The sequence below is a fragment of the Schistocerca gregaria genome, chromosome 6, assembly GCF_023897955.1.
Source record: "Schistocerca gregaria isolate iqSchGreg1 chromosome 6, iqSchGreg1.2, whole genome shotgun sequence".
Taxonomy (NCBI): Eukaryota; Metazoa; Arthropoda; class Insecta; order Orthoptera; family Acrididae; genus Schistocerca; species Schistocerca gregaria.
The window spans coordinates 31,464,015-31,489,689 of record NC_064925.1 but is presented as its reverse complement, the minus strand read 5'-3'; the positions used below and the strand labels follow the sequence as shown (position 1 = coordinate 31,489,689).

At 41.6% G+C, this 25,675-nt stretch overlaps 1 protein-coding gene across 1 annotated transcript in view; it reads right to left on the bottom strand.

Moving 5' to 3' along the window:
* The window catches only part of LOC126278315 (uncharacterized), a 199,668-nt gene that overhangs the window by 124,549 nt on the left and 49,444 nt on the right, over positions 1-25,675 (bottom strand). The window contains exon 2 of the mRNA XM_049978334.1: positions 11,321-11,521. Within this exon, the coding sequence (XP_049834291.1) occupies positions 11,321-11,521 (201 nt within the window). The remainder of the gene's footprint in view (positions 1-11,320; positions 11,522-25,675) is intronic.

Here is a 25,675-nt window from a genome sequence, read left to right as displayed (position 1 = left end):
TTTATTACACCATGTCTCAAAGCTAGTGTATACCCCCCCCCCCCCCCCCATATTTCAGTTAATCATTTCATAATGATCCCATTGAAATGCTCAACTCCTCTAGTTATTTTCATTTATCCAGGTTCGGTGATCTTAATTTCCTACCTTTCTGCAGTTGCTTCAGCTTTAATCTCCAGTTTATAAATGATAAACTGTTGTCCGAGTCCATAACTGCCCCTGGCAATGTTTCGCAGTTTAAAATTGTTTCTGAAATCTGTCTTCCCACTGTGTACTCCATCTGAAACATTCTGCTGTCACCACATATTTTCCACTTTCACAAACTTGTTCACAATTCTTAAATCAAGCAACAGAATTGATTAAATTCTGCTCAATTTAAATTTTTACCAGTTGGCTTCCCCTAACATCTCTTTCTCCCACATGTTCTGCTATTTTTCCTTTACTTCCATATCAAATTTCTACCACAACTGCCTTAACTATTTGAATAATTTCTTTCATATCATCACATTTGCTTTCAATTTCTTCATTTTATGTTGGGCTAGTTAGCACTCAAAGTTTTACTGCTGTGGCAAGAGTTGAGACCCTCTAACCATACTGGCCATGAAAATGTGTTCACTGTGTTGTTTGTAGTAGCCTAGCTACATTCCTAGTTTCTTATTAAACTTACTCATGTATCATTCTTATTTGATTTTGTGCACCAGAGTAGAAATTGTGTTCATCTTGCCTTAGCATTTCACTAATTCCCACTATACCTTTGATCTTCGTATCGTCTGTTCAATTTATTAGTATGCTTACACAATTAAGAGAGACACTATTCCACACACTGTCTTGTGCAATGCCAACTTCTCATGCTTTGTGCTTATAGCACCTCAAGAAACTCTCGACAGTGTAGATCTCAGTGACAAATATCCTGTCCATTCTTTTTACTGTGACTTCTTCAACATCTATCCTTACCACAAATAACAGAGGGGCAAGTCTTCAGGCTTTCCTGGTAAGGCATTGTCAACCTAGGAAAATTTGGTTTTCTGCTGTTAATCCGTGTCTTACCTGCATGATACTTCAATTACGTAACTTGCAATCTTTGTCAAATGCTCCCTGAGGGTGAATCAACTACGGAACAGATAAAGTATTTATGCCTACATGGGGTTAAGCACTCCGTCATTGGTCCACACCAAGCCTGGCATTCCATTGAGGTCTAAGTAGGTCAGTAGTGGAAACTGTAGCATTTTTTAATTGTAGCTATTCGGACTGGTGTGTGTATTTTTTGGCTGTTGTCAGTTAATAATTTTGTCATCTGATGTTCTTTTCCACCTCCAAGTTCTTCTGGGTGTTCAATCCTTACATCGAAATAAAGCTCACGCAGAATCTTATCAACTGTGACACAGGTTATCAGCTTAGTTCCAGATGGAATCTCACACTTGGCCTAAATACGTAATGGAAGCAACATCCCAATTCCAGGTGAAATACCTTTGGAAATGGTAACAAAGCAAATAACCCAGCACAACCGCACAGGATGCATAGATGGTGGTGTTTCAGAAAGGAAATTGAGTAACTGAGGATGGTCATTTCGAGAACGAATGGCAATTTGAACAATGGCGATCAAAAAATACTCCAATAGCTGCCCCTAGTGGGTGTGGAGCTCAGGCAGAGCACCTGACACAGCCAGCTATGGTAACAGAACAGCCTAGTCCACAGAAAAGCTTAAATGACAGCAATCAGAGGAATGAATGACCAATCAACATGAGGTTGAACACAACATCAGCTGACAAGAGTACTAACAGCAGCCAAAACACATGCCCTTAGCGGTTTGAACAGCTACGGTACATAGTTATAAACCTCCATCATTCCACACTGGATTCTGCCTCAGGGAGCACCTGAGGAAGATTGTGAGTTATGCGATCAAAATATTGCCCAAGTACAATATGGATTACAGGTGAAAAATCCCATTTTCCAAGGTGGCAACAGAGAGATTGCTACCATCAAAGTACACTTGCAAACTACACACTGATGGAATGGTGTATCTTAGCATCATTTCAGGGTCATTCACTACTATACAGGGTGGTCCATTGATTGTGCCCGGGCCAAATATTTCACGAAATAAGTGTCAAATGAAAAAAACAACGAAGAACAAAACTTGTCTAGCTTGAAGGGGGAAACCAGATGGTGCTATGGTTGGCCCGCTAGATAGCACTACCATAGGTCAAATGGATATCAACTGCGTTTTTAAAAAATAGGAACCCCATTTTTATTACATATTTGTGTAGTACGTAAAGAAATATGAATGTTTTAGTTAGACCACTCTGTCGCTTTGTGACAGATGGCGCAGTAATAGTCACAAACGTATGGCTCACAATTTTAGATGAACAGTTGGAAACAGGTCGGTTTTTAAAATACAGAATATAGGCACGTTGGAACATTTTATTTCAGTTCTTCCAATGTGATACCTGTACCTTTGTGAACTTAGCATTTCTGAGAACGCATGCTGTTACAGTGTGATTACCTGTAAATACCACATTAATGCAATAAATGCTCAAAATGATGTCCGTCAACCTCAATGCATTTGGCAATTCGTGTAACGACATTCCTCTTAACAGTGAGTAGTTCGCCTTCCGTAATGTTCGCACATGTATTGACAATGCGCTGATGCATTTTATCAGGCATTGTCAGTGGATCACGATAGCAAATATCCTTCAACTTTACCCACAGAAAGAAATATGGGGACATCAGATCTGGTGACCGTGTGGGCCATGGTATGGTGCTTCAACGACCAATCCACCTGTCATGAAATATGCTATTCAATACCACTTCAACCGCACGTGAGCTATGTGCCGGACATCCATCATGTTTGAAGTACATTGCCATTCTGTCATGCAGTGAAACATCTTGCAGTACCATTGGTAGAACATTATGTAGGAAATCAGCATACATTGCATCATTTAGACTGCCATCAATAAAATTGGGGCCAATTATCCTTCCTCCCACAATGCCACACCACACATTAACCTGCCAAGGTCGCTGATGTTCCACTTGTCGCAGCCATCGTGGATATTCTGTTGTCCAATAGTGCATACTATGCCGGTTTATGTTACCGCTGTAGGTGAATGATGCTTCGTCTCTAAATAGAACATGTGCAAAATATCTGTCATCTTCCCGTAATTTCTCCTGTGGCCAGTGGCAGAACTGTACACAACGTTCAAAGTCGTCACCATGCAATTCCTGGTGCATAGAAATATGGTACGGTTGCAGTCAATGTTGATGTACCATTCTCAACAACATTTCTGAGATTGCCGATTCTCGCACAGTTTGTCTGCTACTGACGAGCGGATTAGACGCGACAGCAGTTGAAACACCTACTTGGGCATCATCATTTATTGCAGGTCGTGGTTGACATTTCACATATGGCTGAACACTTCCTGTTTCGTTAAGTAACGTACCTATCTGGCGAAGGGTCTGGACACTTGGATGATGTCATTCAGGATACTGAGCAGCATACATAGCACATGCCTGTTGGACATTTTTATCACAATATCCATACATCTACATGATATCAGCCTTTTCCACAATTGGTAAATGGTGCATTTTAAGATGGGCAATGTATCACAAAGCAAATACTGTCCACACTGGCGGAATGTTACGTGATACCACGTACTTATACGTTTGTGACTATTACAGTGCCATGTATCACAAAGCGAAAAAAGTGGTCCAACTAAAACATTCATATTTCTTTACGTACTACACGAATATGTAATAAAAAATGGGAGTTCCTATTTAAAAATAATGCAGTTGATATCCGTTTGACCTATGGCAACATCATCTAGCGGGCTAACCATAGCGCCATCTGGTTTCTCCTTTCAAGCTAGAGGAGTTTCATTCGTTGTAGTTTTTTCATTTGATGCTTATTTCGTGAGGTATTTGGCCTGGTCACTATCAATGGACCACCCTGTATATCCCGCTATATGTTCTGCTGTCCTTGCAGATTTGTACACTGAGCAGCCATTAACAAAGTGCATTCTAGTAATTATTTTTCAGCTTGGCTTCATCTAACAGAGATAAGTGTAAGTAACAATTAGCTTATAGACAATGACAATGCTAACTGGGAACTACACAACAAAGTTTTCTAATACTACGACAACAGCATCCAAGATGGTTCAGATCAAATCACAAATATATCGTGCATTAATACCAAAGTTATTTTATCATCCAAGACTTGCCCTGTCCCTTGGTGGAGTGAAGAATGTCACTCAACTATCATGAACAGACAGTCAATTATTTAGCAAGGGAAACCCTCAAACAGTTGTGCAATTTGTGATTTTTTAAAAATTTTTTAGAACCGGTTTTGGCAATTCAGTATGCTTTTTTCAGGTCACATGCACATCTCATTTATAGACACTAAGCATATCAATATTGATATATTGGAGCCATTAATTTCTGGAGGTCATGAATTTGTTTTTCCATGTGCTTCTTGAAAGATTTGACTACAAGTTGCAGATCAACTCGTCTTTGAATGAAGCACTTTAAATATGAATTAACGATACCCAGAAACTGATGGCTGCAGTACGTCAATATTGATACGTATCTAATGTCTACACATGAGATGCATATGAGGGTCTGAAGATGGTTTGGTGAACTGTCAAAACTGGTTGTGAAAATAAAATAACTTCTCAAACAACATGGTTGTTCGGCAATTTTTCTTGCTAAATAATCGACCAGCTGCTGTCCTACATGCACAATGGAACAACAGTGAGACAGACAACTGTTCAAATATCGCCTGTACAGAAAGAGCACCACAGTCTTCAGGATGGTAAAGACTAAACCCAGACATATGAAACATAATAACTATGGACAAAGGTGAGATTTCCTAATATCTGCAGAATCTACACCATTAGTAAGGGAAAATGTACATTATGTGGAACGCAGTATAGACAATGCCTTACTTAATAACCGAGTCACTTTTGCTGCCTGAACTTTTAACCATAGAGATCACAAATGTTACAACTATTAGAATCTTATGGATAAGAAACAAATGGAATCTTCTAACATCTCAGATGTGTATAACAACCCATCTGGCATGCGGGAACTGAAGTCTGATTTGTCTGCTGCCCAACACAAAGAGACAGAACTAGTCAAGGTTCAATACAGTATCGTCCAAGTTTTATTACATCTATTCAATATAAGCTGGACAGAAACCTGCTGTTACAACTCATGATGGAAAGTGGTTATGAGGTCCATTTTAAAACCAGAGAAAGGCTATCTCTAGGTAGTCACGTATGCCATTCCATGAAGTCAAGCCCCATAAATCAATATGTAAACACTTTTGTATTAGAGGAGACCACTCACGAAAAACCAAAAGGCCTGATATGTTTACAGAAAGAAAACTTGCTAGCTTTTGAAGTTACTCTTTGCCTACTCCTCTACATGGTGACAGCTAAACTAACAGAGCCAATGCTATTTTCTGGCAAGTGGATTGGTTGTGGTAGTGGCAGAGCCAGATGGGGTAGGCAGAGAGAGAGGGAGGCAGAAGGCAGGGAGATGGTCTAGGGGTGGGTGGGTGTGTGTGTGGGTGGTTAGCAGCTAGTAGGGAAGTGGATAGTTTGCTGGCTAGGAATGCAGGTGGGAGAGGTAGTAGGTATAGGGGCTTGCAGGATTGTATTGGCCCATGGGAAGTGGCACACACTGAAGGCGACATGTGGATGTGAAATGAGAGCGGGTGACAGAATGGAGGAAGGGGAAACTGTTGGCTGGAGGGTATGGAGACAATGAGTTACCCACAATTGAGGCAAGGACAATTATAGGAGCAGAGGGTGTGTTCTAAGGATAATTCCTACCTGCATAGTTCAGACAAGCTGGTGGCAGAGTGTAAGATATAGAAGGCTTGGTTTGTGAAGCAGCCACTGAAATTGTGCATGTTGCACTCAGCTGCAAGATGTGCTCAGCTGCATCTTGCACCATCGGGTGGTCAACTTTGTTCTTGACAGGAGTTTAGGAGAGACCATTCACCATGGTGGACAGCTGGTTCGTAGTCACACCAACATAAAGGGTTGTGCAGCATTCACATCTACACAGTAAGATCAGAACATAGCTTACTTCATTTAATGAGGGAGAATAGAGGAATATTTAATTTTGCTTGGGAGATTATTAACCTCTTGATTGTTTTTGTAGCCTTAAGCTGTACTTAAAATTACTTTACAAATGCATACTCAATGAAGCATTGCACACCTTGACACTCAATAAGAGAGACTTGAGGAAACGAATTTATGACATGAAGAAGGTAGAATAATGTAAACATCTGAATGTGAAAGTGTTAAACTGTGACATGTTTGTTACATGCTCTGTGTGTCAGACAACTAAATTTTGAACATAAATGATTGTATTTTGATACATAACCTAAATGGTATGCACACCAAATGAATTTCATCACACTTCAGACAAATGTTATGTACACGTAACTGTAATGTACAGTCTTGGACAAAACGAGCGAGACCCCTTGCCTTTTCATTATGCTCATCCGCACAGCTTTAAAGTCTGCTACACAGCATAACAGGCAAGGCGACCAAGTGCTACCAACATACTATGCACAGGCGTGAAATTAAAAACCTATCAGAAATTTGTCAGACTGTTTTCAATCATGTGTAAGACTATATTAATCCTGATTAGTGTGTTAACCACAACATTTAAATATATGATATAAATGAAGAAGAAACAATAATTAGTATGAGCTGTACTAATGAAAATGTATTTCGGCTTATCGAGATAACATAACTGTTTTAGTAAGACAGAGTACCCCAGATTGTCACGAATTAGCATAATATTATGCGCATTCGGCCGCGAAATGGTCTGTGTCAACGTTCAGACCAGTCATACTGGATTACCGTTGCTGACCTACCATGAAAGTGTGCAAATTTAGCAATGCGTGAAGATTCATAACGAAATTCAGTTAAAAATCGTTCAGTGCCACACTTAAGTCAATTCAATTAATGACAGAAGTGGAAAAAATAGGCAGTAACAAGTATGAAATTCTACAACAGTTTCATGTCGACATCCACAGGGTGCCGGTACAGAATAAAGGTAGCAATAAAACGTATTGGGGGCGCAAGAATTTCTTAAATTTGCTTTACTGATAGTCTATCTGCCTCCATCGAGATTAGAACTGAAAACAAACCAGACCACCCTTGCAGTAGCAAACACCTTTCACTACACTAGCAGACACTGATAAGGAAAAGGGACAGGATGATAGGACATCTGCTAAGACATGAGGGAATAACTTCCGTGGTACTAGAAAATGTTCATTAGCCGAACTGTTCCTTAAGGAAGCTAGCAATGGGAATGCTCGCACATCTAAAACACAGTGGCATTAATAGTGGCCTCTGAATTACCACGTCTATAGGCAAATGGATTTTATTTGCATTCCTATAAACGTGATTTGGATCGAAAGCGTAGCTACGATTAATATGCTGATGTATCGACTACATCTGGAACATTTCAAATAAAGAGTAGTGGAAATTATTATGTGGCCCTCATCTTCAGTAACTGTGGTAGCTCGTTTCGTTGTTAGGATTTCGTCACGTAAAACGGTAAAAATGGAGCCCTATCTGTCTACCCAACCCTTAAAACCCGTTTACCTCGAGTACAGGTGAACATAAAAAGCGGTAATATATGTGGTATACAGTCCCTTGGTGGTGTAAAAAAGTGAGCTATGTCAAAGCAATCTAAAGACACGGCCGTTTATGTAAAGAAAATTTATGCGAAAGGTCAAAAAATGGCTCTAAGAACTATGCCACCAAACTGCTTAGGTCATTAGTCCCCTGGGCCTAGAACTACTTCAACCTACCTAACCTAACACACATCTATGCCCGGGGAAGGATTCGAACTGACAGAGCAAGGATCCAAGCGGTCCGTGATATGACTCCGTTGAGCGCACACCTAACCTGCGCTGGCAAGCTGTTAATATCATCTGGTGTTACTAAAAAGTTATTCACTTCTGGCAAATGATTTTCTGTGCAGCACATTTAAGAAAGAATAACTAAAATATATTTGATGTTACGGAAGAGGAAGGACGCCTAATTCATTTCCCCTTGTCTTTATCCACGATGTTAGATTCGCAATCTGAGCGTACGTACTATCTATAACCACATTTTAGATTCAAGTCATAGTCACCGATTTGTGAATACAACACATTGGCTTATACTTGAGGTATTTCGTTTCCCACGAAGTGGTGGCTGACGATGCTGTGGTGTCTTCGAAGCGTGAGTTTCTCTCAGCACATCAGCTGAGAGAACTTGCATAGTATGTTGGTAGCACTTCGTCGCCTTGCATGTTATGCTGTGTAGCAGACTTTAAAGCTGTGTGGATCAGCATAACGAAAAGGCGAGGGGTCTCACTCGTTTTGTCCACGAATGTTCCTAATTGCAATTAATAGTACAGGCCAAGTCATAAACTGAAGTACGAGATTTCATCCAATACTAAATTCTTTTAATATAACACTGTGTCCACAAGACCACACATAAATAAATATCAAATATAGTGCTTTAACTGGTATATAATTATTCATTAGCCATAATAACTAAGTGCACAGCTGAACTATCATATTCTGATAAGTATACATATAGTGTCACAATGGAAAATCCAGGATGGAATAATGAAAATATCATGAAAAGAGAGCAGACTGTGAGCAATTGCATATAATGGGAGAAGCAATTGGGGAGGTTGGGATCAGGAGGCTGGGCAGGGAGGGGCAGTGATAGCAAGGTAGGAGTTGGGATGGTAAATTGCTGCTTGTGGGTGCAGACAGGAGCATGGTGGGAAGGCACTAAGGCAACTAGGTGAAGGTGAGAGGTTAGATGGAGGGTGGGAAGTGGGAGGGGGGGGGGAAAGGGGGATGCGGAGGAAGGGGGGTTGGGGGGGGGTAGAGAGAGAGAGAGAGAGAGAGAGAGAGAGAGAGAGAGAGAGAGAGAGAGAGAGAGAGAACCACCTGTGAGTGTGTTTGTGGAATAACAGGAAGGGGGACAGGTTGTGACAGTGCTGTGTCCTGCTACTAGTGCACGTGAGCCTGAGTGTCCCGAATGTGGTGTCGCCTCGCATGTGTGCTCTGACAGGTTACCAACTGTATCAGTGCGGGTTGCCTGTGTGAGTCTCCGCCTTGCCGAATGCTGGTGACTCGTGTATATATACATCTGCATGGTGCATTGCTGGCTGACCCTCTCTCTGCAGATCCAGCTGTGCTGCTCACATCAATTGTTCGGTCTTGTTACATGTGGATTCACAAAAGGGGTTAGTGCCATTATTGTTCAGAGACTTATAAATAAATCCATTTGTGTTTCTTGAATTTGTGTCATGTATTACTAGGTTGTTACAGACAGTGACTAACAAAGGTCAAAGCCAGGAGAGTTATGGGAACATGGGATATATTGCAGGGAGAGTTCCCACCTGCGCAAATCAGAAAAGCTGGTGTTTGTAGGAAGGACACAGGCTGTGAAGCAGTCACAGAAACGCTGTGTTGGGCAGCATGTTCAGAAACAGGGTGGTCCAGCTGCTGCTTGGCACACTTTGTCAGTGGCCATTCGTGCAGACAGCTTGTCAGTTGTCATGACCTTGTAGAACACAACATAGCACTCGGAGCTTAGCTTGTAAATTGCATGACTGTTTTCATAAGCCTTTATGGGATAGATGATGCTTGTGACAGGACTGGAGTAGGTGATGTGGAAGGGTGTGTAGCACAGGTCTTGCATCTAGGCCTGTTAAATGGGTACGAGCCGTGAGGCAAGACATTTTGAGCAGCAATTGTGTAGGGCACGATGAGGATATTGTTTAGGTTCAGTGAGTGGTGCATTACCACTGTGGGAGGGGTGGGAAGGATAGTGGATAGCACACATTCCTGAAACTCTGGCAGAGAATAATCAGTTGCTCCAGTCCTGGGTGGTACTTAGTCATAAGGGGAATGCTCCTTTCTTGTGAACGGTGGGACTTCGGGAGGTTGTGGGTGACTGGAGAGGAAAGACATGGGAGCTCTGTTGCTGTACAAGGTTGGGGGGAGGGGTAATTACAATCTTTGAAGGCTTCAGTGAGGCCATTGATAAATTCTGAGAAGGACTGTCCATCACTACAGATGTGACAGCCACGAGTGGCTATGCTGTATGGAAGGGTCTTCCTGGTATAGAATGGGTGGCAGCTGTCACAGTGGAGGTATTGCCGGTGGCAGGTTGGTTTCTGAGAATGCTGCCCAACATACTGTTCTTCATTTCAATGACTGCTTAAAAGCCTATGTCATCTGGATCCTTCCTACTAGTACCAGCTTTTATGAATTGCACAAGTGGGAATGCTCCCTGCCTCAGCCTCCGTTAGTCACTGTTCTTCATCCACCTGTTCCACTCCTGCACTACACATCCCTCTATTCCACCAAGACCCACAATTTTTTTACTTTTCTGCCCCCCCCCCCCCCCCCAACCCTCTGTCTAACTTCCAAACTGCTGCTATCTGTCCTGCTCTGTCCACCTTCACCCTGTATGCTCCCACAAACAGCACTTTAGCATCCCCACCCCCACCAAGCTATCCCTCCCCCACTCCCACCAAGCTATCCCTCCCCCACCCCTCTCCTGTCTCCTCCTTACCCCCACTACCCAGATTACTTCTCCAATCATGCACAGTTACTCGCAGTCTGGCGTTGGCAGCCTAAGACAGTGGTCATAGGTGTGTGAGCTGTGCTTGCGTGATTATATATGTGTGTGCACATGTGTTTTGTCTAATTCAGAAAAAGGCCTTTTGATCAAAAACTTACTTCTTTGGAAGTCTTTTTGTTGTGCCTGTCTATGACTCAACATTCTCTACTATATGGTGATTAGCAATCTATCTTTTTAGTAATATTATATACTGTCACGGTTACAGTTTACATATAAACCACAGCAACATGGATTTATTAATTTAATACAGAGTACTGGTGTTCTCAAACATTGGTGATATGGGTGTAAACTGACTAATGAGGATTGCAAGAAGCTTATGTTCTCCAATATTTTAACAGAAGTTGGACCTCATAATTTATGGAAACTGTGCCAGGCAACTATTGCAATCAGTAATCTTTAAAAGCATGCATTCTGAAAGCAATGGAAACCTTCAAGCCAGGTTAATTCGTGGTACAAATCTACTAAATAACAACAATGCATTAGTAGTAGCTTAAGCACTAATTTTTCTGTACTATTTATACCAAATTTATTTTCAGTTTTTAACAGAGCATTCAGCTTAAATATGGGAAAACATTAAGTATTAAAAGTAGCTTTGAGACATCACTTATTACTAACACACTAAATAAGATACAAAAACAAGGAACTCATACCTGAAGTGCTGCATGTGTATGAGCGAGTCCAACTTCATGTAAGCATTCATGGTACTTCTGTTGCAATGACTTCAGTTTTCTCTCCTGACAATTTTGTAACTCAGAATTCTCTTTCATCTCAGCTGCTTTTAATACATTATCTTTTTTCCGTTGAACTCTTTTTCGGATGTGATCAGCAATATCTTTTGACTGCTGACGAACCTTAAACAGAATTACTATATGAATATAGAATAAAGATCATATACATGAACTTTCCGTTATTAGCAATAATTGCTTTAAAGCCAAAACACTTTCTAGATTAATTTCCTTTCCTAAAACAAAAATTATATATACTATTGACAATTGCACACAAAACAGTACAGCATTTGAAGAACACAATACAATTATTTTTAAATAAATCTCTGTCCACCTGCCTCAAATCCTCACAAGGAAACAAAAGCACTTGCCTCTTTTCTGTGTTATTTATGTCTTATGCTTCCAGCACTGTAATATCTTTAAACATTCTATGCTATTTTTTCCACCAGATAATAATGAATCATACTTTTGAGACAAATTGAGAAAGCTTATATATTTAAATTATGTGGGACAGTATAGTGCACTTATTTCTGTATCTTTAGAGGATTAAAAAGAAAAGATCTGATCACAGTTTCCATTCACCACAACTACCAGTCATTTGACATCCAGTGCTATGTAAAGACCATCTCTAGAGCAATGGTTTTAAATCTTTCTGAGACCATTGCCTCTGAGTGTGATCATATATTAGCTAGTACCCCTCCTGCCAAAGCAACCTGGGGTTTTTACTTCCCTTCTTGTTTTGCCATCTGCTTCCTTGAAATTAGTTTGTCCATTTTTGACTAATAATATTAACATACATGAGTATAATCTGCATTTTCAAAAAAAGGTAAGGTTGGGCCTCAGTTTTAAAGAAAATAACACCAGACCTAATGTTGTACTTAGTTTTATGCATGTAATTTATTTTGACAATTCCTAGTTAGTATCTTCTGTTATAAGGTGAAGTCAGTAATTGTTTCTTAACTTAAATTCTGTTGCTGATTTATAAACAAATATAAATTATATAACTGTATACATTTGGAAGATGAAATGCTGGTAATCTTAAAGTACCTATTTGGCCCCATTCAAAAAAATGTTAGCAAATCCAACACTTAATTAATTCAAAAGTAAACAACAGTTTTGTCAAAAATGTTATTTGTGTAATAATATATGACAATTTAATGATTTAAACAAATAATTCGGCTTAACCCATGTAGCAGGAGAAACTGTTAAAAAGAACCAATTTCTCGATGTACTCAGTTAATTTAATGAGTTAAGTTTTAATTGTACTTTCTGTAATTTAAACTATGAACAATGTGTAGTTTCAGCGTCTATTATTGTTAGGATATATAAGGGCCCAATTTTTGGTCCTGAGACATGCGGTACACGGCCCAGTTTCAGACGAGAAACCTGTGTTGGTTAGAACAACAACAATGCATCAACTTAACAGTGAAATCAGTGTTAAATCAATATGCCATGTGTTAAAACAATGACAGTTTCTGCTCCATACGTAGCTTTCTAATCTTCAAGAACTGTGAACTTTGTAGTTAGGTTTTTACTGCTTACAAATGTTCAACAAAACAATGGCTCTGAGCACTATGGGACTTAACTTCTGAGGTCATATGTGAAATGCAAATGTGCACCTGTCAGCTACATCATTTAAAGTAGACAGTACTTCACTCCCAGACCCAGTACGTTGACACCGAGGACGAACAAACGAAGAAACAAAGAAGTTGAACACCCCCCCCCCCCCCCCCCCCAAATCATCATCATCATCATCATCATCATCAACAACAACAACAACATTAGCACCCAACTAAACTTTAGAATGAAAAAGAATACTCTTTGGACACTTGCATTTACAAAAATTATGAAAAATAAAATATTTTACTTTTTGCAGATGTTTTACAAAACCACGAACTACTGAGGCAGGGAGATAATCAGTATTATTATTTCTAACAAACTTTTTTGTAGAAGGAAGAATCAATTTTCAGTGCATTTCTACCAACAATCCCTTCTCAGTAAAGATAGCTAACCATTCCCACTGAGGGAAGACACTAGTCATATAACACACTTTTCTAGCACCATCCCTATCATTAGTGACATTTGCTTCACCTTCACCCCCCGTTCAAATCGACAAAGTTAAAATTTGTGCACTATACTTAGATTTGCAAATTACTTGATTGATGGGCTCTTTATTTCTGAAGTGTCAGATAGGGGGAAGACTTCAGGCTGCTAATGCTTTGCATCTTACCACTGCCACTATTAACAACGATATTGTATATGCCTTTCAACAATGTAATAGCCATTATATAGTTACTGTTGTGTTGTGCGGTCAATTTATTTACCTGTTGCAAACTACCTTTAGTTCTGAGATGGTATTTTCACAAGATCACATATATGTCTCACTTTTGCTGAGGTATGTGTGTGTGGAGTAGTGTACCAAGTATACATGTGCTGGGCAGATTATGTGAGGAACGAGGAAGATGATGTTCACACATTTGTTTCACAAGCTATGACCTCCATCACATTGGGCATCATGCATTAATGCTACTGCATCAAAAAAAAAAAAATGTAATTACTGGTAATTTTTGCAGCCAGCATTACAGTATTATGAAACAGTGATAATAGTAACTATCTTTCAAAAACAATTTAATTTCGTGACTGATATACAACTGAACCATATTTTTTTTTTTATTTTCGATACACAATTTAACTATTTCATTTCACTCTTCAGGGGGTAACTGCCACCAGGTTCAGAACCACTGCTCTAGAGTACACTATTCCATGCACTACCCTCTTCAGCTCCTAAACTCTCGCTACAAGGCTGTACTCCTGTGGAACACCCAGGTGAGACACACATACTACATACCAACCCGACATATCCTATTTACGTGCTGTTACAGTTGTATCCTATACTACCAGAGGCACGGCCATCTAGAAAAACAACCAAATCATACATTAACTATGCACCTGAACAAATGGCCTCTGCTAAACAGTGGAAAAGAGCTGTGTTGGCGATACAATGGCAAATACATCTTTCGACGAAAGATACTTAACTTCAAGGACTACATAACAACCCGTGCCACCTGGAAGTACCCTCACTTCCAGTATTAGGTTCTCCAGTTTATGCAGATGGAATCACAACCTCTGACCTTGCAAGCTTCCTGGCCTCAGTCTGCACTAGTCCTTCCAAATTCTTATCAAATACTTGATATGAACAATAAAGCATTGAGAAGCTGCTTTACCTTTGCCAAAAAAAATTGTACATTATAAAAGAATAAGGCCTTTTTAACAAAGATTGTGATAGCAGTTTTCCCAGCCTAAAAAGTGTCTGGCCAGCGAAGAGATACGTGTACACAGAAGACAGAATGTAACAACCTGGAGGAAATGATCACCAGTAACAAGGAAAAATGTAAAATGCAAGGACACAAGCCACAATAATTGAATTACAGTCTCTTTAACTGCTCAGTGAAATGCATTATGCAGCAATGGTGTAGAGGCACTGAAATACTGCACCTAATGGTAATGATATTGACACGTGACAGGGTGGGCTGCAAATGTAAAACTGTCGTAAGGGCAGGGGTAATGCACATATATAAGCAGTGGGCAAGATGTGATTACAAGCAATGTAAGTAAACTTTTTAAAATGTCAGCCACTGAACTTTCGAGTGCGTACTACTAATCTAGTTGCAATGCGCACAACCGTCTTACTAAATTAACTGAAGTTCTGGGCACAGTCTCAGTTCACAAACCTAGCAAAATTTTAATTTGAGATACCGATATAAATACAAGCATTAAGGCTTTAATTGTTAACAGCTTCGTGAACAATTTGAATAATTGAGGCATGGCACACATGGTACAACTATTATGGAAGTAACCAAAAATCGATTTTCAGCCTTAGACCAAGTACTTACAAAAATCGGTAATGAAAATAGCTGTGGGTATTAAATAAGATTTTGGCTTCTCAGATAATTACTGCGAGACAATAAATGTAAAACACAGAAGTTTTCTGACTCTGAAACTATATACTTTTTTACAAATATTAGCACAACATATTTGGGATGAATCATATAAAGAAAACTGCGCAGAAAAGTATGTAGATGCAAAAGTCTCTAAATCCTGCTCATTATTGAACTAATTTCTGAGGAGATAGTTCCAAAACTGGCAGCTGCAGCACCAGCACCAGATAATAAAAATAAATGGGTAACTGTAAGTACGGGAAAATCCTACCTCCGTTGCTTATAAAAACACTGTACAAATACAGAGTTCCTAAATTAATATAACAGTTACAAAAAGACATACAATGGTATTGTTTGCTACAAAAAAAAATCATCATTTAATGAAAAAATGGCAAGGAAGGCAAAAAATTAAAGTAAAATAACATCCTGCCCTATTAAAATTGTGCATTCGACTGGGTTTTGAACATGGGAACATTGCCTTTCACAGGCAAGTGTTTGATCGTCCCAGCCCTGATCGCAGTTTTGATCTGTCAGGAAGTTTCAAATCGTTGCACACTCCAAGGCAAGGTCAAAATTGATTCTGAAAAAGTAAAGCAATATCACGTCATAAAGCAAGAACCTGCAAAAAGATGCATACAAGTACTATAACGTATACATCAAAGACAGGAGTGCGTTAGAGAAATTTCACAAGTACTAGCAAATTTTCTAAGTGACTAGTTTTCAGGTATTGTTGAGAAGCTACTGCTAAATTTCCCAATAATTGCACATTATTAGTTTGTAACCACACTATATATTAAGTCCTGCCAATGGCAATAGAAAAGAGGCCAACACTCAGGACAGAAACCTGAGGCACATCGTTTTCCTGGATAAAGGTGTCCAACAAGATAGAACCCACACATACCATGAAAACTCAGTCTTTTAAAAATTCCCTGAAGGAAACGGGGCAAGCGGCCACGGAAGACCCACGTGTAGAGATTACGGAGGATACCAGACCTCCAGCAGGTGCTGTAGGCATTCTCCAAATTGAAAAACATGGCCACAGTCTGGGCTTTTCACATAAAACCATTCATGAAATGTGTGGACAAAGTAATGAAATGGTCAACTGCAGAACAGCATGCTCGAAATCCTCATTGTGTAGTGGTTAGTAAATTGCGAGATTCTTGCCACCATACCAGCCAGGCACGAATCATACATTCCATCATCTTCCAGACACAGCTGGTGAGAGAAGTGAGGTGGTAGCTGGAAGGAAGGTGTTTGTCCTTACGGGTCTTAAGTATGGGTATAACAGCAGCTTCATGCTAGTATCTGGGAAATAGTCTTCTGGCCATAAGTGGTTGTCTGTATGAAGCAGAAAGTCCTTGCCCACAACAAAAAAGTGCTGCAACACCTGAATGTGACCATTGTCTGGCTCTGGGGCAACGGATCATGATGAAGTGAGAGTATGATGTAACTCCCTCATAGTAAAGGTGGCATTGTAGTTCTCATAATTCTGAAAAGAGAAGTGTATCACCTGAACCTCCTATGCTCGTTTCTGGTGAAGGCAGGCAGGGTAATGTGGAAGGAGCTTTAAATCTCTGCAAAACGGCGGCTCAAGGTGTTGGAGATACACCATGTGATCAAAAGTATCCAGACAGACAGCCCCAAAACCATACATACGTTTTTCATATTAGGTGCATTGTGCTGACATCTACTGACAGGTATTCCATATCAGTGACCTCAGTACTCATAAGACATCGTGAGAGACCAGAATGGGGCAGTCCCTGGAACTCACGGACTTCAAATGTGGTCAGATGATTGGGTGTCACTCGTATCGTACATCAGTACATGAGATTTCCACACTTGGAAACATCTCTAGGTCCACTGTTTCTGATGTGACAGTGAAGTAGAAACGTGAGGGGGCACTTACAGCACAAAAGTGTACAGGTCGACATCATTTGTTGACTGACAGAGACTGCTGACAGTTTAAGAGGGTTGTAATGTGAAATAGTCAGACATCTATCCAGACCATAACACAGGAATTCCAAGTTGCATCAGGATCCACTGCAAGTACTGTGACAGTTGGGTGGGAGGTGAGAAAACTTGGATTTCATGGTCGATCAGCTGCTCACAAGCCACACGTCATGTTGGTAAATGCCAGACGACGCATCACTTGGTGTAAGGAGTGAACAGTGGAAAAACATTGTGTGGAGTGACAAATCACAGTACACAATGTGGCGATCCAATGGAAGAGAGTGAGTGTGGTGAATGCCCGGTGAACGCTTCTGCCAGTGTGTGTAGTGCCAACAATAAAATTCGTAGGTGGTGGTGTTATTGTGTGGTTGTGTTTTGCAAGGAGGGGGCTTGCACACCTTGTTGTTTTGCATGGCACTATCACAGCACAGGCCTACATTGACGTTTTAAGCACCTTCTTGCTTCTTTCAACATGGTTGAGCACCTGTTCATAATGCACTGCCTGTGGTGTAGTGGTTACACAACAATAACATTCCTGTAATGGACTGGCCTACACAGAGTCCTGGCCTGAATACAATAGAACACCTTTGGGGTGTTTTGGAATGCTAACTTCATGCCAAGCCTCACCGACCGACATCAATACCTCTCCTCAGTGCAGCACTCCATGAAGAATGGGTTGCCATTCCCCAATAATCCTTCCAGCACCTGATTGAATGTATGCCTGCAAGAGTGGAAGCTGTCTTCAAGGCTTCAAGTTGGGCCAATACCATACTGAATTCCAGCATTACCAATGGAGGGCACCACAAACTTTTAAGTCATTTTGAACCAGGTTTCTGGATACTTCTGATCACACAGTGTAGCAATAGGTGCACTGCATCATCGTCTGCTACTGTCACGCCAGAAATTGTGAAATGGCTCTTGGTCCCAGAGAGTTGTAGGAGGTTGGCCCACACTATGGTAGATAGTGTGGAACTGTTAAAAGAACTAGTGAAGGAAATCGAGCTAGCTTTTTTCCCATCCCGAAGAATGCGATAATTCTGTGCATGCAACTGTTCATAATGAACGCAGTTTGCCATTGTAGGATGACAGTTAAAATGCAGAGAGCATGTCTCCACACGCAATTGCATCATGGTAAGTCTCAGTCAACCAATGGAGTAGTAAAGAAGAAGTGCAAGGAATGGAACATTCTGCAGCGGTAAGGATAACATTTGTACCATATTGTACCTGGTCATCATAACTGGGGAAATATTATCTGTGGAAGGTTGTCAGAGAGGAGTTACGACAAGGGAAAAATGAAGGGGTGTCACCTCGATAGCTGCCGAGTATTGGCCTTCGAAGACTCACTGCTAAAGGGCACAGAGGCAGGAGGATCCTGCTCCACGAGGTCTACAGAATCATCGGCATCCTCCTGTTGGCCTGCAGAGTCCTGATTAGAAATGTAGTTGGTGGTGCACTCCACCAACACGGAGGTCAGCCAGGTGAGGGTATCAGGTGGTGACACTGTCGGAGAGGATCTCTGATTCGGTGAAGGAGAAGACCGTTTGTCTTTGTTTGACTTCTAGGAGCCTTAACGGAGGAGGACTCAGAAGTCAGTTAGCTGGAGGGATGTAGAAGGTCTTCACAGGAGTATTCCTTCTGTCCTTTCTGGCCTGCCGGTTGTGTAGCTGGTGAATTCGCTCCAGGAGGTGAAAGTTTGGTGGCGTGTTGCACTGCTGGATGAAGAGACAGGAATGCTACCATGATGCTGTGTGATTTCACAACCACGGTGCTAAATTTGAGGTCGCATGTCTTCCTGGCCGTGTCCTTTGTGGAGTGAGATGTAGCAACAGCAGTACTGTAGCAGACCATCGAGCAGCCTAGTGTAAATAACAGCATGGCGAGAATCCAACATTCGCTGGGCCTCAACACGAACAGAATGTCTATGGGGGAGTGAAGCTGCAAGTAATTGTAGTGCTCCAGAATCAAAAGTAGTCTTCAAAAGCAAAGTGCTATTGCATAAACGAGAGCTGGATTTCACAGGGCAAAGCAAAGGATTGATTGTCTTCAGTATGTGAAACACATCAGGAACCAAGGTGCAGCTGGAAGGGTCTTTGAATTATTAGCCTCATTCTGTTTACGTTTCGTAGGTGCAGACTGTGAAGATGATTGGCTCATTGCAAGAAAATCCCCCATGTTGGTCAGCGCTTCCGATGGCACACTCCGTCCAACTGGGCGCCCCTTTAGAAGTGGGCCACACCCACCTTAGGTGATCGTTCACACCTCAGGTCACACCTCCTGAACACCTGACAGAGGGACTGGTTGACAATTTGGGAAGGTAGCAGCCCTCCCTGGGCCTGGCCTTTAACAGGGGGTACGTGTGAACCCTACCTGTCGAGCAGGGGCTGGTAATTACACTTTACCCAGTCACCTGTTATGACATGTGGGCCGGCCTTCAGGAGCGCACATGGAGGAAGAAGAGGAACCTCAAATGCTGAAGTGGAGGAACAATAGGAGAAGGTGAACATAGAAAGGAAAAAGGAACGAAAAAAATCTACATCTACACGATTACTCTGCAATTCACATTTAAGTTCTCGGCAGAGGGTTCATCGAACCACAATCATACTATCTCTCTACCATTCCACTCCCGAACAGCGCGTGGGAAGAACAAAGACCTAAACATTTCTGTTTGAGCTCTTATTTTATTTTGATGATCATTCCTACCTATGTAGGTTGGGTTCAACAAAATATTTTCGCATTCGGAAGAGAAAGTTGGTGACTGAAATTTCATAAATAGATCTCATTGCGACGAAAAACGTCTTTGTTTAATGACTTCCATTCCAACTCACGTATCATATCTGCCACACTCTCTCCCCTATTACGTGATAATACAAAACAAGCTGTCCGTCAATCCCACCTGGTGAGGATCCCACACCGCGCAGCAATATTCTAACAGAGGACGAATGAGTGTAGTGTAAGCTGTCTCTTTAGTGGACTTGTTGCATCTTCTAAGTGTCCTGCCAGTGAAACGCAACCTTTGGCTCGCCTTCCCCACAATATTATCTATGCGGTCTTTACAACTGAAGTTGTGTGCAATTTTAACACCGAGATACTTAGTTGAATTGACAGCCTTGAGAATTGTACTATTTATCGAGTAATCGAATTCCAACGGATTTCTTTTGGAACTCATGTGGATTACCTCACACTTTTCGTTACTTAGCGTCAACTGCCACCTGCCACACCATACAGCAATCTTTTCTACATCGCTTTGCAAACTGATACTGGTATTCGGATGACCTTACTAGATGGTAAATTACAGCATCATCTGCGAACAACCTAAGAGAACTGCTCAGATTATCACCCAGGTCATTTATATAGATCAGGAACAGTAGAGGTCCCAGGACGCTTCCCTGGGGAACACCCGATATCACTTCAGTTTTACTCGATAATTTGCCGTCTATTACTACGAACTGCGACCTTCCTGACAGGAAATCACGAATCCAGTCGCACAACTGAGACGATACCCCATAGGCCCGCAGCTGGATTAGAAGTCGCTTGTGAGGAACGGTGTCAAAAGCTTTCCGTAAATCTAGAAATACGGAATCACCTTGAGATCCCCCGTCGATAGCGGCCATTACTTCGTGCAAATAAAGAGCTAGCTGCACAAGAACAATGTTTTCTGAAAGCATGCTGATTGCGTATCAATAGATCATTCCCTTCAAGATGATTCATTATGTTTGAATACAGTATATGCTCCAAAACCCTACTGCAAACCGACGTCAATGATATAGGTGTGTAGTTCGATGGATTACTCCTACTACCCTTCTTAAACAGTGGTGCGACCTGAGCAATTTTCCAATCTGTAGGTACAGATCTATCGGTGAGCGAGTGGTTGTATATGATTGCTAAGTAGGGAGCTATTGTATCAGTGTAATCTGAAAGGAACCTAATCGGTATACAATCTGGACCTGAAGACTTGCCCATATCAAGCAATTTGAGTTGCTTCGCAACCACTAAGGTACCTACTTCTAAGAAACTCGTGCTAGCAGCTGTTCGTCTTTCAAATTCTGGAATATTCCGTTCGTCTTCCCTGGAGAAGGAATTTCGGAAAACTGTGTTCGGTAACTCTGCTTTAGCGACAGTCGTCGATAACAGTACCATCGGCACTGCGCAGCGAAGGTATTGACTGCATCTTGCTGCTTGTATACTTTACATACGACCAGAATTTCTTCGGATTTTGTACCAAATTTTGAGAATGTTTCGTTGTGGAACTTATTAAAGGCATTTTGCATTGAAGTGCGTGCCAAATTTCGCGTGTCTGGAAATTTTAGCCAATCTTTGGTATTTGGCATTCTTCTGAATTTCACATGGTTTTTCCGTTGCCTCTGCAACAGCGTTCGGACCTGTTTTGTGTACCATGGGGGATCAGTTCCATCTCTTACCAATTTATGAGGTATGAATCTCTCAATTGCTGTTGCTACTATACCTTGAATTTGAACCACATGTCTACATTTGCACAGTCAGTTCATGGTGGATTTGGAAGAAACGGTATTGAGCCTAGCTACAACGACCTTGTGATCACTAACCGCTGTATCAGTCATGATGCTCTCTATTAGCTCTGGATTGTTTGTGGCTAATAGGTCAAGTGTGTTTTCGTAAAAATTTCTGCAGAACTTATTTCAGGCTTTAGCCAGTTTTCTGTACCTATAACGATTTCAGCTTCTGTGCTTTCTATTAGCGCTTGAAGCTCAGGGACTTTCCCAGCACAACTATAACAATTTACAACTACAATTCCGGCTGTTCTTTGATCCAAGCACATCCTGTATTTGGCATGCACCCTTTGAGATTGCAGCCCACCCCGTACTTTCCCGAGGCCTTCTAACCTAAAAAACCGCCCAGTCCACGCCACACAGCCTCCGCTACCTGTGTAGCCGCCAGCTGACTGTAGTGAGCTCCTGACCTATTCAGGGGAACCCGAAACCCCACCACTCTATGGTGCAAGTCAAGAAATCTGCAGCCAACACGGTCGCAAAACCATCTGAGCCTCTGATTCAGACCCTCCACCTGGCTCTGCACCAAAGGCCCGCAGTAGGTTCTGTCGACGATGCTGCAGATGGTGAGCTCTGCCTTCATCTCGTAAGCAAGACTGGCAGCCTTCACCAAATCAGATAGCCCCTGGAATCCAGAGAGAATTTCCTCAGATCCAAAGCGAGACACGTCATTAGTGCCGACATGTGCCACGACCTGCAGCTGGCTGCACCCTGTGGTCCTCATGGCATCCGGAAGGACCCTCTCCACATCAGGAATGACTCCACCAGGAATGCACACACAGTGCACACTGGATTTCTTCCCCCCCTTAGCTGCCATATCTCTAAGGGGCCCCATTACGCAAGTAACATTGGAGTTCCCAACTACCAATAAGCCCACCCTCTGCGATTGCCTTGACCTCGAAGGCTGAGAATCATCCTCTGAAACAGGGCGGGCAGCTGCATCTGGCTCAGGCAGAGACAGTACCTGAAACCTGTTTGTCAGACGCAACGGGGGAGGCTTTCTGATCAGCCTCCGGGGATGTCTTTCGCTGCTTGCCACACCTTGAAACGACCTCCCAATCAACCACAGGCGAGGGTTCAGCCCCACTGTGGGCAGCAACCGGGGCAACCACAGTGGCAGACCGATCTGGGGACAGATGGGACGAGGTTGACATCCCCGTGATACCCAAGTCTGGCTCCCCACAGTGGTGCCCATTAGCAACAGCCTCAAGCTGCGCGACCAAAGTCAGGGCCGCCTGCAGCTGTGAGCGAAGGGATGCCAACTCAGCCCTCATCCGAACACAGCAATCACAGTCCCTGTCCATTCTAATCAATGTTGAACAACAGTTACTGAAACACGAGTCCGTGCCTAGATAACGCAAGGGAAACACGCAAAGAATGTATGAACTAACCTGTACAAATGCTTAACGACCGCACTACAATTTGCCTGAATTTACGATTACAGTAACTAAAACTCTAAATTACACCTCCTATATGAAACACACACACACAATTTAATTAAGAATCTGGTGAATATTCTGATACTGACTATTGAAAATGCAGAATACATTTCCAAAAACATCTCAGACATGTTCCTCAAAGGAGGGGATAAAGAACATCAAGAGGATAGATGTGCAGCATGAAAGGGGAAAGGCTGGGGGCCTTTGGTGGCCAAACACAAACACGCCAAATAGCAGCTCCTAAAAGCACCATTGATAATGCATGCATCATCCCGCGCTGCAGAGAAATGTCATCCACACACTAAACTCAAAGTGAATGTCGAAAACAGGTGACAAGTGGTTACCTACATTTTACAATCTTATTCATCAACTTTGCCAACTTGCAACCAAAGTGCCACCTTCCACCCTCACGCTGCACTACAGATCAGACTGTCACCACACCCTAGATTTAGTATTCACATTCCTTTGCTTTACCAGCTCACAATCAAACTGCAAAACTTCTAACTTGGATTTTGGGTTATGATACAGATCATTCTGTCACCTGAACCTAAATTCTTCCACTGAGACAAAAGTCGTGATAATATTTCAACACAGACATTGCAGATCTGCTGAATATCTGATTAACAATTGCTTATTGGCTATTACATAATGTAGTATCAACCAGAGACCGTGGCGCCACATCAAAGTTGGTAACACATATTAATACAATTAAGACATCAGTAAGGCCTCGCTGCAATCTGCAACAACCAGAGGCACTCTAGAAGACTACACCTCCTTCACAGCATTGTAGCGTTCTCAACCTGAGGTTAGTATAGTGTGTGCATGTGAGTTAAGCACTATGTGACCTTTACTAAAGGATGAACATTGTTACTCAATAGAATAGTTTGATGAGAGTATCAACTGATCCTTTGCTGATCAAGGACAGTTGTAAATTGTACAACAATCTTGTGCAAAGAAGTGGGTCAAAGTTGAGAAACTCTTGTTTATTTATGTAATAAGGTGCACTAATATTTTGTGTGTTCTAGTTTGATGAGCCTTCTCGCAGTGCAATCAAAGAACACGCAGTTGTGTAACATTATTATGAAAAGGAAAGTTGCTACTCAATATATAGCAGAGATGCTGAGTTGCAGATAGACACAACAGCAAGATTTTCACAAATATAGCTTTTGGCTAGTAGCACCTTCATCAAAATCGGACAACACACACATACACACCACATGCAAACACGACACACGCACACGTGACTGCAGTCTGAGGTAGTGTGGCATCAGTTGCCTGAGACTGCAGTCGTGTGCGTGTGCGTGTGTGTGTGTGTGTGTGTGTGTGTGTGTGTGTGTGTGTGTGTGTGTAGCATAATTTTGATGAAGGCCTTACTGACCAAAAGCTATATTAGTGACAGTCTTTTTGTTGTGGCTATTTGCAACTCAGCATCTTCGCTATATGGTGAGTAGCAACTTTCCCTTTAGTATATTGTTAGATTGCATCCAAGGTTTTCTACTGCTTGATTTTAATCCGCAGTTATGGCTGGATGTTATCCTGCAATTGCCTGCCTCCAACATGACACAGAGATGCACTGCACATACCTTCTCTACATTGTGAACAACTGGAGCACATATACAGCCCCTGGTAAAATTTAGTTAGGGCAGCTATTGATAGCTGTGAGGTGTATACAAGTTTCCTTATTATTATTATTATTATTATTATTATTAGGTATAGGTAACGCTCCACCCAGAGACTGAAAAATTCCCAAAAAGCTGTTCAGCTTGACAGACAAAACAGGCTATTTATAGGAGAGATTTTTTTGGCGACAAGTCATGTATATCATATATGGGGTGATTAATGGATGATGTAAGAAGGGTAAGAGAATGGACCGTAAAAGTTACAGACTGATTTTCTTAAGAACAATTTTCAGCAGTATTCTACAACATATTCTGAGACCTAATATATTAAATATCCCTGAGGCCGAAAAGTTTATGCGCAGAAATCAGCAAGATTTCACTCATGTGAAATTCAGCATGGCTTTTCCTCAAATTGTTTTCGTTGCGATCTTCAGTCATGAGACTGGTTTGATGCACCTCTCCATGCTACTCTATCCAGTGCAAGCTTCTTCATCTCCCAGTACCTACTACAGCCTACATGCTTCTGAATCTGCTTAGTGTATTCATCTAATCATACAGTAAAGCTGCATGCCCCCGGGAAAAATTACGGCTGTAGTTTCCCCTTGATTTCAGCCGTTTGCAGGACCAGAACAGCAAGCCCATTTTGGTTAGTGTTACAAGGCTAGATCAGTCAATCATCTAGACTGTTGCCCCTACAACTACTGAAAAGGCTGCTGCCCTCTTAAGGAACCACACGTTTGTTCCTCAAATTATATACTGGGAATTGTGGATGAAGGACAACAGGCAGATTCCATATGACTAGATTTCT